Genomic DNA, 14493 nt, shown 5'->3' with positions numbered 1-14493 from the left:
TGGGCTCATGAGCATAGCATTTGGACTGTAGATGACTGGAAAACCATGGCCTGCTCAGATGAGCCCTGATTGCAGTTGGTGATAACTTGTGGTAGGCTTTGAGTGTGGCACAGACCTCGCAAATCCATGGACCCAAGTTGTTGACAAGGACTGTGCAAGCTGGTGGCTGTGTTTATATGAAATGGACTGGTTCCTGTGGCCCAACTGAACTTATCATTGAGTGGAAATGACTATTTTCAGCTACTTGGAGACCATTTGCAGCCATTCCCAAAAACTGATTGAATTGTTATGGATGGCAATGTGCCATGTCTCGAAGCCACAGTTGTTCATGATTGGGTTAAAGAACATTCTGGACATTTCAAGTGAATGATTTGGTCAGGCAGATAATCTGATATGAAACACATTGAACATAATGTGTGAGGCATAATTGAGGGGCCAGTTAGTGCTCAAAATCCTGCACTGGCAACTATTTCACAATTGTGGACATCTGTAGATGCAGCATGGCTCAATATTCCTTCAGGAGATTTCCAGTAACTTGTTGAGTCATGCCATGTTGAGTTGCTGCACTAAGCCAGGCAAAAGGAGGTGCGATATGATATTTTAAGAGGTATACTGTAACTTTTGTCATCTCAGTGTGTATATCTTAAATGGCAGTGCTGTACCTATTCATTGCCATAATCTTGAGATCACACTTTGTGGCACATGGAGGGCCCATGCTGCGACCTGCTGTGTTTGACTTGCCTCCAGTTGCCCTCATATTCTACCCCTCATGACGTCATCAATATGTGTTTTTTGAACCATTTTCAACTCACAGTCACTATTAGCACAACTGAAAATATCTGCATACTTCCTCACTGCACCGTACTCTGACATGTACCAACACACCTCTGCGTATGTGGAGTGCTGCCAGCACCACTATGCGACGACCGCAAATCAAATGCACTGCATGGTCATATCCTGAGGTGATTTAAACCTGAAAACCACCCACCAGAGCGGTGTTTCACCATGTATTAGCATTATCCTTAATTTTTCAGCATGAGTGTACTTCATGACAATCAAGCTGTGTTATAAAAGAGAGGCATAATGTATATTGTCCATCTACAGTTTCATAGATGTGCATGAGATGGAAAAGTTTGACAGGGAGACTGTTAAAAAAAAAAGAGCCTTTGGCCTCTCTAACTCAACAATGAACTCAGTTAGATTGGTTGGTAGGTCTGTGAAATCTTACACAAAGCCAATTTTCACATTCTGAACTTGTACATTTTAATTGCCGAAACTCTCCACAGGCTTGTAAGAGGGCAAATTAGCAGTATTTCCTCTGCCTCTGGTAAGAGAAAATTTAGGAACTCATGCAAAAGGGTTGAGAATAGGTGACAGAAGAAAGTACTTTGATGACAACAATCCTTTACCATTTACTGATATGCATTTTACAGTTGTTGTTGTAAAGAAACACTTCAAGAAAAATATACTATGGCACAGATCTGCCTTCCACTTGAAACAAAAAGTGTGCCAAGAAACCAGAAACGGATGCAAAACTTGCAAACCTTCTGTAATGTTATTTGGTCTGTTTCATGACATACCATACAAAGTGTTACTAAACATCAGTTGCACAGGAAAGATTACATATTATATTTCTAAAAACATAATTTCAAAAACAAGACCATATATGAACCAAAAACTAATATAGGGTTGTAATATAAAAAATGCTGACGTGAAGGTCCTAGCAACAAAAATGATCACTTTAGCATTAGTGTTAAAGAAATTACTTGTTTTAACTAAACAGCTTGAAGAAAATGAATTTTTTGTGGTGGTTGTGGGGGAGGGGGTGCATAGTGGGAGGGGAAAAAAAATAAAATGAAAGAAAAAATTATTCAGAAATACCTGTAATGTGTGTAAATTGTATCTGGACATATAGAATGGAATTTTTGATTTTAAACCTTCTCTCAGAAAGTATTACTGTGCCTAATGACAGAACTTGGACATTTCTGGGGCTATGATACATGTTTTCAACATAAATAAATGAATAAATACAGTTCAAAAGAAAAGAAGCAGAGACTGAAAATGCAGCATACATTGTGTGAATTAAATAAAATTTATAAATACTCATTTAATGCTAATGTGGTATTATTTGTATATCAGCAATAAGTAAGTATTCAACATATAAAGGTCTCCATCCTCAAGCAAGGATTTGTGGTGATCTGTTGCAAGCAATATCCCTCCAATTGGTTTTTCACCTCAACCCTACCATAGACAAGTGACTGATAAGCAATTTAAACCAATTTGTGAATGCCACTTTGTCCAGAAGTTCTACTGTGGAAAATAAATTTTTATGTTTAGAAGGAACTGCATTTGTTCTCCATATCCTCATGAACATTTGCAAATAATAAGATAAAAAACAGTAATTGTAAGATATTAAACTTATTTTGTAACACTTTTCTTGGAAACTGTTGGTTTCTTTACAAAATGTGTTACATTTTTCATTGACCCCAAGTTGATTGTGCACTGCTTTACAGTGTGCTAGTACAAATAGTTTCTCATTTATTAGATCTCAATTCCTTTTTCATTCATTAATCTTATAGTTGTACTGCAAGTATTTTCACAATTTATTTTGCAGTCATTATGTGTCTATAGAAATTTCAATAGCAACATTGTGGATTACCATAACTTGTAGTATAAACTGTATGAGGGAGAGCTAGATTACATGAAATGACAAGGTACTTGAGTGTAACTGTATAGTAGATTCACATTAAATCAAAATGTCCACTCATTGTTATGGTATGCCATTCTGTTTTGAAGTTAGAAACTTTAATAATGAGTATAACTCTTTCATAAATAATTTAAAATTATCAGATGGAGCCCAGTGTACCATGACTATTACTATTAAGTTCCCATCAATTCTACTTCTATAGCACAAGGTTCAAAATGCTATCACTGCAGAACTGGAGTCTATATTCTGTATTATTTCTTAATATAAATGGCAACTGTGGCTTCAGCTTCACTGCCTAGAGTGGCTCATGGTCTCTGAATGACTACAAAATTCTAATATAAAATTCTTATTCAATGTAGACAAAATGAAACAGAGCTACACAACTACGTTTACATATACATTTACAACTGCATCTGCATCTAGCATTCAACAAAAATGAGCTGAGAAAACTATTATTCTCAATCGTAAGTGCCAATATGACGGAGAAGTCTCAGAACAGTCTGTTCATCTTGTTAAGCACATCACTTAGTAAGATGATTTGCTCTACAAAATACTTCAAGCCATGATATGGGTAGGTTGTGTCCCTCATAAGCAAGACAGCAAACAGTATAATTTACAGTATATTAAACAGTAGCTTATGGACAAGCAATCAAAAAATTTTTAGCAAAACTACTAACAAATTTATTTACTTTTTGAGTTGGCAAAGTGATGAATCATGAATTACAGGAATGAAATGTACTCTAAAAGTAAGGGCTTTTCACTTACACTTAAATGTTCGCAGCTCAGAACAAAGTTGTCTATATGCAGCAGTATGTATTGATTGTATATAAATACATATGAGTTATTGTTAGCTCTAGTAGTTATTTGACTGTGGGTGAGAACAAACAATAGTGGCTTCAAAAGTTGCTGCTCTCATCAGTTGCAGATTGACCCAATTTTTATGTTCCAACTGATCTATAGTTGCTCAAATTCACAAAGAACTGTGCTTAGTGTACGGGTCTACAGTACTGAGTGAAGGAAATGTAGACAGTAATGTCAGATGTTTAAGGTTGCCCCACACAACTGGGCCCTTTGGGCTGAGTGCATTAAGATTAATTTTGTTCTGGGGGCACTCACAAATTAGTCACACCAAGCCACAGTGCACCATACCACCAATTTTCAGTTGTATACAAGGCATGTTCAGAAAGGTAATGTACTATGACCATAATGAGCTGTGGTTTTGTTTTTTGAGATTTATCATCTCTGAGTGGTGGAGATGGATCCTCTGACCAGAATGAGCATTGCAGGAACACGGTAGTATGTAACTCATATTGTAGTGTCCAGTTGCATGACAGATGTCAGTAAGAAATCCTGTGAGCCATGTGCTGTGGTCCACTTCCAACTCATTCTACATGGGCATGGCAACCAACAAGCTTCCTGTCTGCATTAGTAGTCATCTACATACTGTGCCCAAGAGACAGCTGGATCACCCAGTTGCTACACCTGCCGCCCAACACAATGTGCTTCACTTCAATGGCTGCATCACAGACTGCACCATCTGAATTGTTCCTATCAACACCAGCTTTTCTGAATTGCACAGGTGGGAACTCTCACACAATATATCCTTCCTTCCTGTAACTCCCCTGGTCTCAACCTTCATTAGTCCTTGTCCTTCACCCACTTATCCTTTTTCCTGCTCCCACTCCAGCACTACACAGGTTTCTATTCCACTAATGAATCCACTAGTCCCTTTCTTTCCTGTCATCTCCTCCGCTTTCAGATACCACAACTCCCCACTCAAAACCTCCTGACTCCACCTAGGAGCCCTTCCTGCATGATCCCACAAGTGACACTACACTCTCCCCCACTCCTGTCTTTCTATCCTTCCTCTCCGCACCTCCTCCTTACCCCCACCACCCAGATTGTTTCTTTCATAAGGTGGAGTTGCTCTCAGTCCCGTGTCAGTGTCTAGAGACAGTGGTTATGTAAGTTGTGCGTGTATGAATGGGTATGTGTGTGTTTTCTACTTTAGAAGGAGGTTTTTTGTCAAAAGGTCACATGTGTTGCAGTCTTTTCGTTGAGCCTGTTTGTGACTCCGTATCTGCTTTATATAGAAAGTAGCATTCTATTCTTTTCATAATACTGACACTATAGTACACTGTATACTTCATCAGTATCTCATCAAAACATGAAGAAAACTCCTACACTTCATCATCACAACACATATAGATGTATCTCAGTGCAACATCTTAATACTTGTGGGCAATTCCTCACATTTCAACATAAATGCTAAACATGCTGTCTCTATAGTATAAAATATTCTGACCATAGTGTATGAGTTCCCAAATCCTAATCATTCAGCACGTGATCAACACTTTCAAAAATGACAGAACCCCTTCTCCAACATATTTCAAATGTTAGTGCAGTTTACTCATAAAATTTCACCATTTATGTCATGATTTCATCATGATCTCACCTATCACAGTTTCGAAAAATAATATGTTATCTGATAAATAAACTGCTCACTCCAAGCATCTTTCACAATAAAATGTGTTTGAGATAACAGACAAACTCAGTATTCTCTTCTCATAATTAAATCCTTACCAGTGCCTTCATTCTAATATTTATATTCAAATGCTGGTGGCAGATCTTGAAAATGAGTGTACCAAGCCAATAAGTCTGACTTCCTGTCTTTATAGTAACAAATATAGCACAATAGTCTGCCAAATAGATCCAGAATCAAAGTTTATTCAATGCCCGTAAAACAAGACAGCACAAAAACTTAAAACACCCCAGCTGTCATTAAATGTAAAAAGATTTTTCCTCAGAAACAGCCAAAAAAATAAACCTCCTCAAAATGCAAGATAATTTATTTACTATACAAGTGTAAATGTAAATAAAAACAAAGATTCCAAGACTTACCAAGCGGGAAAGCGCCAGTAGACAGGCACAATAAATAAAACACACACACAGAATTTCTAGCTTTCGCAACCGACGGTTGCTTCTTCAGGAAAGAGGGAAGGAGAGGGAAAGACGAAAGGATGTGGGTTTTAATGGAGAGGGTAAGGAGTCATTCCAATCCCGGGAGCAGAAAGACTTACCTTAGGGGGAAAAAAGGACAGGTGTACACTCGCACACACGCACATATCCATCCGCACATACACAGACACAAGCAGACATTTGTGAAGGCAAAGAGTTCGGGCAGAGATGTCAGTCGAGGCAGAAGTACAGAGGCAAAGAAGTTGTTGAAAGACAGGTGAGGTATGAGCGGCGGCAACTTGAAATTAGCAGAGGTTGAGGCCTGGCGGATATCGAGAAGAGAGGATATACTGAAGGGCAAGTTCCCATCTCCGGAGTTCGGATAGGTTGGTGTTGGTGGGAAGTATCCAGATAACCCGGACGGTGTAACACTGTGCCAAGATGTGCTGGCCGTGCAGCAAGGCATGTTTAGCCACAGGGTGATCCTCATTACCAACAAACACTGTCTGCCTGTGTCCATTCATGCGAATGGACAGTTTGTTGTTGCTGGTCATTCCCACATAGAAAGCGTCACAGTGTAGGCAGGTCAGTTGGTAAATCACGTGGGTGCTTTCACACGTGGCTCTGCCTTTGATTGTGTACACCTTCCGGGTTACAGGACTGGAGTAGGTGGTGGTGGGAGGGTGCATAGGACAGGTTTTACACCGGGGGCGGTTACAAGGGTAGGAGCCAGAGGGTAGGGAAGATGGTTTGGGGATTTCATAGGGATGAACCAAGAGGTTACGAAAGTCAGGTGGACGGCGGAAAGACACTCTTGGTGGAGTGGCGAGGATTCCATGAAGGATGGATCTCATTTCGTGGCAGGATTTCAGGAAGTCATATCCCTGCTGGAGAGCCACATTCAGAGTCTGATCCAGTCCCGGGAAGTATCCTGTCACAAGTGGGGCACTTTTAGGGTTCTTCTGTGAGAGACTCTGGGTTTGAGGGGTTGAGGAAGTGGCTCTGGTTATTTGCTTTTGTACCAGGTCGGGCGGGTAGTTGCGGGATGCGAAAGCTGTTTTCAGGTTGTTGGTGTATAAGGTTCAGGGATTCAGGACTGGAGCAGATTCGTTTGCCACGAAGGCCTAGGCTGTAGGGAAGGGACTGTTTGATATGGAATGGGTGGCAGCTGTCATAATGGAGGTACTGTTGCTTGTTGGTGGGTTTGATGTGGACGGATGTGTGAAGCTGGCCATTGGACAGATGGAGGTCAACATCAAGGAAAGTAGCATGGGATTTGGAGTAGGACCAGGTGAATCTGATGGAACCAAAGGAGTTGAGGTTGGAGAGGAAATTCAGGAGTTGTTCTTCACTGTGAGTCCAGATCATGAAGATGTCGTCAATAAATCTGTATCAAACTTTGGGTTGTCAGGCTTGGGTTACCAAGAAGGCTTCCTCTAAGCGACCCATAAATAGGTTGGCATACGAGGGGGCCATCCTGGTACCCATGGCTGTTCCCTTTGATTGTTGGTATGTCTGGCCTTCAAAAGTGAAGAAGTTGTGGGTCAGGATGAAGCTGGCTAAGGTGACGAGGAAAGAGGTTTTAGGTAGGGTGGCAGGTGATTGGCGTGAAAGGAAGTGCTCCATTGCAGCGAGGCCCTGGACGTGTGGGATATTTGTGTATAGGGAAGTGGCTTCAATGGTTACAAGGATGGTTTCCGGGGGTAACAAGACTGGGTAAGGATTCCAGGCGTTCAAGAAAGTGGTTGGTGTCTTTGATGAAGGATGGGAGACTGTATGTAATGGATTGAAGGTGTTGATCTACGTAGGCAGATATACGTTCTGTGGGGGCTTGGTAACCAGCTACAATGGGGCGGCCGGGAGTTTCTTTCTATTTTATGTAAATGTAAATATATTTTTCAGTTATGGCAGTGTAAAATACCATTAGTGTAACCATATCTCAAATATTCTCAGTTTAAACCAACTGTACACAAAGTTCATTCCAACAATGTAAGAAAAATTCTTAACTCTTAGACAAATAATACACAAACAATGCATTAATTCTGCCATGAAAATACACTTGAAAAATGCGAAAAATGTGCACCTAGTACCTACTAAGGAAAGACAGCAAGATAGTAGAAGATAACTTGAACAATTTACAGATTAATCAAAGAATGAATGTAGCACAGAAATCTGAATTTTTGGAAAAATACACCACAATAGCTGGGGCTCTGTTTTCAGCAGTCACATAGTATACAAATGAGTGTACAGTGCCTTGAATGCTTTGAAGCTAAGATGTACAAAATTATCACTGTTTTTGAAACATCCACGTCTACTTCTGACATAAATTTGTTAGAGTCACGTGTTTTGATTTGCCATTACACAAACACATTGATAAATACAAAAAATGGTGTAGAATATGCTTTTTACTTTAAATATTTCTAATTATCACTGCCCACTACATAGCTGTTGAGACTCGCCGATCTTTCAAAGTGCCGCTGCGCAGTTACGCACGTCCTCTACGTGTGACGCTGTCTGCCAGCCATGTAGCAGCAGTGCCACCGAAGTGACCAGTCAGCTAGCGGCTGCTAGACTCGGACTCAGTTATGATTGACTGTTAAAGTGTACACACGTCTTATTCTGTTTACTTGATCTGTGACTTTCATGTATTGCATCTTCCTTGAAATATACTTGTTCAACTTGAAGTTATAACAATAGCTACTACTCAGTTTTGCACACAACGAACACATAACATTTTCAAATTTTATTAGCTTTGTCTTTCTTTTAGTCAAATAAACGTTTTCATGACAGCTTGTGTTTCAAATAACATTTCAGTCTACAGTCTGAATTACGTTTAAAAGACCTGCAGTATCTTTGTTCAAAAAATAGTTGACATTCATGTTTGCTAATAATTCACATTTACTCAGGTATTTTCTTTTTGCTTTTCTTTTGTGATATTTTACCTACTTTTCATTAATATTGCATCTACTTTTCTGGTCATTTGTGTAAAATATGGGTACAACATCAGTAAAATCTCTAATTCATTTTCTGACATATTTAACAGTTGACAAAGATCAACCCTTCTACATTGAAAATTACATTTTTGTTTTTCATTTTCAACAATACAAATTTTTCAACTTCATTTATCTATTAATTCTTCTTTACAATACTATTCTCAACAAAACTACCCTGTTCTCCCAATTGTTGTGCTCTGACTCTTCTTCTTTAGTTCTGTGAGCTGGTTGCTAAAGTTTGACACCTCATTCCTCAAATTTTTTACTTCATTATTTGTAATATCAAATTGATCCCCACTCTTCAACTGTCCTTAACTGATACTTAGATCTCTTTTTGTTTTCTCTAAACTGTTACGTAGTTCACTTGTTACAGCCCCTATTATACTACTGAAGTCTTAACTGAAATTATCTTTAATTGTTTTAAATTGTTACTAACTTCATCAGATAATTATCAAAAACCTTGCGAGATCTTCAAAGAATTTCTTATAATAATGGGATAAACATTGATTGGCTTCTTCAATATGACTTCCTGTACTGAATGGTTTTACCTAACACAGCAATAATAAAAATGATTCATATGTTTCTATTTCTGCTACGCCACATAGAATTAGCAATTATTATAGTGTTAATATTTTTTGTTGTTGTCCATGATGTTGATGATCCATGTGATTTACTCTAACTTTGTTTTACATGGTCCATATATGTAGTCATATTCTCTGCTGGTAATGCAGGTACTGATAGCCTAATCATTCAGTAAAATTTTGTTTTTGTTCTGATTCTCAAAACATATATTCATCCTTTTGACATAGTATACTAGCTTCACTCCATTATATTGTAATATTTTGATACTTCTGGGAATAGTCTTTAACACTCAACTTTTGTATCTGCTTTTTGTCTAATGGGTGATGTAGCTTTTCTGTAAGTAAACACCCTTTCCTTTTGCAAGATACCTGGTATCCACATATAGCATTATCAAGGCAGTTTTTTTATACTGGCTGACACATTGGAATTAATCTTTCACCTACACTGAAGAGCCAAAGGAACTGGTACACCTGCCTAACCTCATGTAGGTCCCCCATGAGCATGCAGAAGTGACACAACACAACGTGGCATAGAGTTTGATGGCGAGTGGAAGTGTTTAAACTCAGAAGAGTGTTCCTGAAGCCACTCTGTAGCAATTCTGAATGTGTGGTGTGTCACATTGTCCTGCTGGAATTGCCCAACTCTGCTGGAATGCACAGTGGGCATGAATGGATGCAGGTAATCAGACAGGATGCTTACATATGTGTCACCTTTCAGAGCCATATCTAGAAATATCAAGGGCCCATATCACTCCAACTGCACACACCCCACACCATTACAGAACCTCCACCACCTCGAACAGTCCCCTGCTGACATGCAGGGTCCATGGATTCATGAGGTTGTCTCCATACCTGTACATGTCCATCCACTTGATCCAGTTTGAAACAAGGCTCTTCCAACCAGGCAACATGTTTCCAGTCATCAACAGTCCAAGGTCGGTGTTGACAGTCTCACGCGAGACATAAAGCTTCGTGCTGTGCAGTCATCAAGGGTACATGAGTGGGCCTTCACCTCCAAAAGCCCATATTGATGATGTTTCGTTGAACTGTTTGCATGCTAACACTTCTTGATGGCCCAACATTGAAATCTGCAGCAATATGCAGAAGGGTTGCTCTCTGTCATGTTGAACAAGTCTCTTCAGTCATCATAGGTCCCATTCGTGCAGGATTTTTCTCTGGCTGCAGTGATGGAGATTTGACGTTTTACCAATTTCCTGATGAAATGGTCGCACAGGAAAATTCCCACTTCATCACTACCTTGGAGACGCTTTGTCACATCGCTTGTGCACCAACTATAACATCACATTCAAACTCACTTAAATCTTGATAACCTGCCATTGTAGCAGCAGTAACCAATTTAACAACTGTGCCAGACACTTGTTGTCCTACATGGGTGCTGCCGACTGCAGTGTCATATTCTGCCTGTTTACATATCTCTGTATTTGAATGTGTATGCCTATTCCAGTTTCTTTGGCACTTCAGTGTATTTATTTCTACAAATACATACACAGATTTCTCATCAGTAAATCTCATCCAGGACTGATGGAATACTGTCTCAAAACTATCTGCAATACTTACTCAGGACTAACACGACACTGACTGCTCTCTCATAGCTACTGCCACTGGTATTTATATAATATCCAACAGTTACCAAAGCTTTCTATGTATTGTTTGAACTTTATGTAAATAAACTTACAATTGAAATTTATATGCTTTCATAACACTAATTACAGGATTTAATTTGACAAATGTTGATAACAAGTTTGGCATAATTAGTATGTTGAAATAAACCAGTTTTTACATCAAAATTACATCAAATATTCATGATAACAATAGATTGAATACACCCTTTAATTACTTTGGAATTACACCATGAATTTTGATACTGACATGATGCTGATATCTTTGCATTGAGTTCTATCTTTATTACTATTGCTTTTTTCTCTTATTCTTACATAGAATATTCTCAGACTGTATTTAAATTTGGTCTGACTTGTTCTGATATTGCAGTACACTGCTTCCATAAATCAATTGGATTTATATATAATGTACCTAATTTCATCATAAGTTAATAAGCTTTCATAGACATAGTAAGTGTAAGACAATACAAATGAAAGTTCTCCATGTGTATGACTTCATGTAAAGATTGCATGATAGTATCACAATCTCCAGAATATATGGTATCATTCTGTTCATTTAATACTGTCCCATTCTGCTACATTACAAACTGCACAATATTAAATAGATAAGCTGAAGTTCTTAACTACAAATAAGTAAAAAAAAGAGAGGAAGGAAGTTCAAGATGATTAGTTGCACAGTTGTGGTGCATTTGGAGATTTCTTGAGCTTACTGTGTCAAATACCACTCAAGAATGACCCTTGCAACAGCCTGAAAGGTTGATTAGTATTAACCATATGTGGTGTTTCAGTACTCAAAAGAAATTTTTTATACAAACAGTGGCTACAAAAGCATACATTAATGTGAATTATTTGTCCTCTTTTTACTATATTTATTGCTGTTGAGAAAAAGTGGACTGACAAGTTTGAGGTTATTTGTATTTAAGGCACATTAGGCATCTAAGTAATATTAAATACATATTTTTGTGAAAAATTAATGTACTTACCTACTTAACCACTCTCATATTTTATTTTACTTGTAGGCCTGACACTGCAAGTTGATAGAGGTACTAAATATCAAACTGTCAAGGGCTTTGGAACTGCATTTACTGACTCTGCTGGGATTAATGTATTTTCCCTTTCACCAGATGCTCAACAAAATCTCATGAGGTAATGTTAGAATTATTTAAATGCATTTATTTGTTACTTATATCCATATTTTATGGACCCTATTCTTTGTGGAGGTAACAATGTAGTAGATTCCACTTAAACAGTCTGTTGTGAAAATTTATATAAGACTATATTCAGGATATTTATATGCACTGTCAATCTAGTACATTTCATTTCCATTAATTCCCCCAGGGTCCTTTTTAGAGTAAATGTTTCTTACAGATGTAACTGCTGAATGATGATATGCCCAGTAGCAACAATTAGTGAAAAAACTGTGGGAACTTGGAGAGCACAGAGGGTAACAATCAAAATACATTTCGCCTTTCTCATCACAACTTGGGAAGCTTGTTAAATAACAAGTAGTAAATAACTATAGGAAATTAAAAAATCTAAAGATATTTCTACAAATGTGTTACCCATAACAAAGAATTATGCAGAAGTCACAGAAACCAAACTGACGTCCCCTGACTGATGCAAGCCACTGTAACATCACTGCAGTGACAATATAAGGGTAGAGGGTCTGGCTATATACACAAGGGAGGAATCAAGTTTGAGGTCAAAGAATTAATCCAGCACTCCACTGAACAGCCCTTTGAGTGCTTTTGTGCGGTAATGTACTTGGTGACATATGAGGTAGTGGTTCTGATAGTTAACAGACCTCAGTATAAAACATTTTTTACCTTCACCAGGTAGTTAGAGTGCTAATGAGACTTTGTAGAAATAACTGGGAAGTTATTGAATGTCGTGGTTTCAATATTCATTTCATCTTGTATAATGCTGACTGAGGGGATTTATATGTACTGAAGTCTAGCTTCAGTTTGTTCCTCGTGGGTTACATACTCAACAGAAACAGAAGTACATTACCTAACAGTGACTGCTAATCTATTCAAAATCCAACTGTCTTTAATGAAATAGATATGAGCTCTTTAATAAATGATATGTCTGAACATTATGATTAAATTGTGGCAATGAAATATCCTCATTAAACAAGTTCAGACCTTTAACTAATATACAATGCTGAATGTTTTACATTTATGGTGAGTCGTAATTACATTTCATTGCTGTACACCTTTTAATCCTACAGAAGCAAATAAAAATTGAATCAATCAAAACCAAAAATATACAGTAATTTCTGAAACATCCTTGATAAACCAATATTACTGTGCACCTATCTACATGTCCTTTTATTATGACTTTCACATCTGACACACCACCTATTGAGTATGGATACTGGTTTATTCTTATGATGTTCAGTAGTTCAAATGGGCCTGCTACACTCTAGTGTTGATATGACAGGACATGATACATAACTAATATATGTACACTGCGATGATGGTTATTGACCAAAAGAAGTAGTCATAATAAAGGAAATATAGACAGCTGCATGTCATGCATTTCATAAAATACTAAAAAACAATTGGCAATGTCTTTAAAAAATGAATAAAATAACTTTCTGGTGTACAGACTGCAGTGACCAGGAGGAGGTGGAGTTGGGATGGGGTGAGCACAGTTGCTGGCATGAAGCCAACCAAGCTTGACAGCATTTTTTATTGAAAATAAACATAGTTGGTTGGTGGTTGGCAGCTGGTTACTATTACTCAAGTCACTGAAATGTCAGTCACAAAGTTATTAATGCCCACCAAAAATATACTTTTAATCAAAGCATAGTCAGGCATCAAAGTACAGTGTAGATACATGCAAGAGGCTAACTGAGTCTGATTACAAGACATGTGGTACTGTAACATTTTAACTCTGTATCAGAAAAAGCTTTTTCCGTTTCTAGTGGTCATCAGACAATAAGAATCATCTAAGCATAGGAGCTGAAAATAAATCACATTCATAGTCACATTATTATTATCGGTTTAAGTTACTTGAATTTACATTATGCAGATTAACTATTTATTATACAGGATAAGTGCCAGACTATTTTCAGGTTTGAATCTCAGTATGACGTACCATTTCAAGTGCAGCATATAGTCCTACTCCACATGGAGATAGACAATTTCTTCTGAAGTTTGCTATATTTGTCAGTCTTGCAACACTAAAATCTCAGAGTGCAACTCAGATCTGAGATGTCACATTATGCAGCACTAAGATGATATTCAGATATGCATTTAAGTCTCAGAGATCTCATCTAATCACAACTAATCCACTTGTCAATCACCTCACAACATCCAGAAGTGTTTGGGTTTTCCTGCTTCCTTGATTTACTTTATAAGATACATGCACACCATTGGAACTGATTCAAAGACTTTGGATTTAGTGCGAGCTACCCTTAGGATCTTGAAGAATACTGCAGTAATAGACAGACAAGACAACACAGTGGAAGAAGGCTGTAGAATAGATAAGGTAGGGGACATAGGAAATGGAGTTAGACACAGAATGTGTGGGCAACACCAGATACACAAGTAACTGGTTAGGATGGAAAGATGAGTAAAAATATTGATGAAGAAATAAAATAAAAAAAT

General features: G+C 37.9%; 1 protein-coding gene across 2 annotated transcripts in view; it reads left to right on the top strand.

Annotated features, from left to right (window-relative positions):
* Positions 1-14493, top strand: part of LOC126271867 (lysosomal acid glucosylceramidase-like) — a 195053-nt gene that overhangs the window by 109424 nt on the left and 71136 nt on the right. For both annotated transcript variants that reach the window (XM_049974206.1, XM_049974207.1), the window contains exon 4: positions 11899-12025. In XM_049974206.1, coding sequence (XP_049830163.1) covers positions 11899-12025 — 127 coding nt within the window. The remainder of the gene's footprint in view (positions 1-11898; positions 12026-14493) is intronic.

The sequence above is a fragment of the Schistocerca gregaria genome, chromosome 5, assembly GCF_023897955.1.
Source record: "Schistocerca gregaria isolate iqSchGreg1 chromosome 5, iqSchGreg1.2, whole genome shotgun sequence".
Classification (NCBI taxonomy): Eukaryota; Metazoa; Arthropoda; class Insecta; order Orthoptera; family Acrididae; genus Schistocerca; species Schistocerca gregaria.
This window is presented reverse-complemented; position numbering and strand designations above follow the sequence as displayed.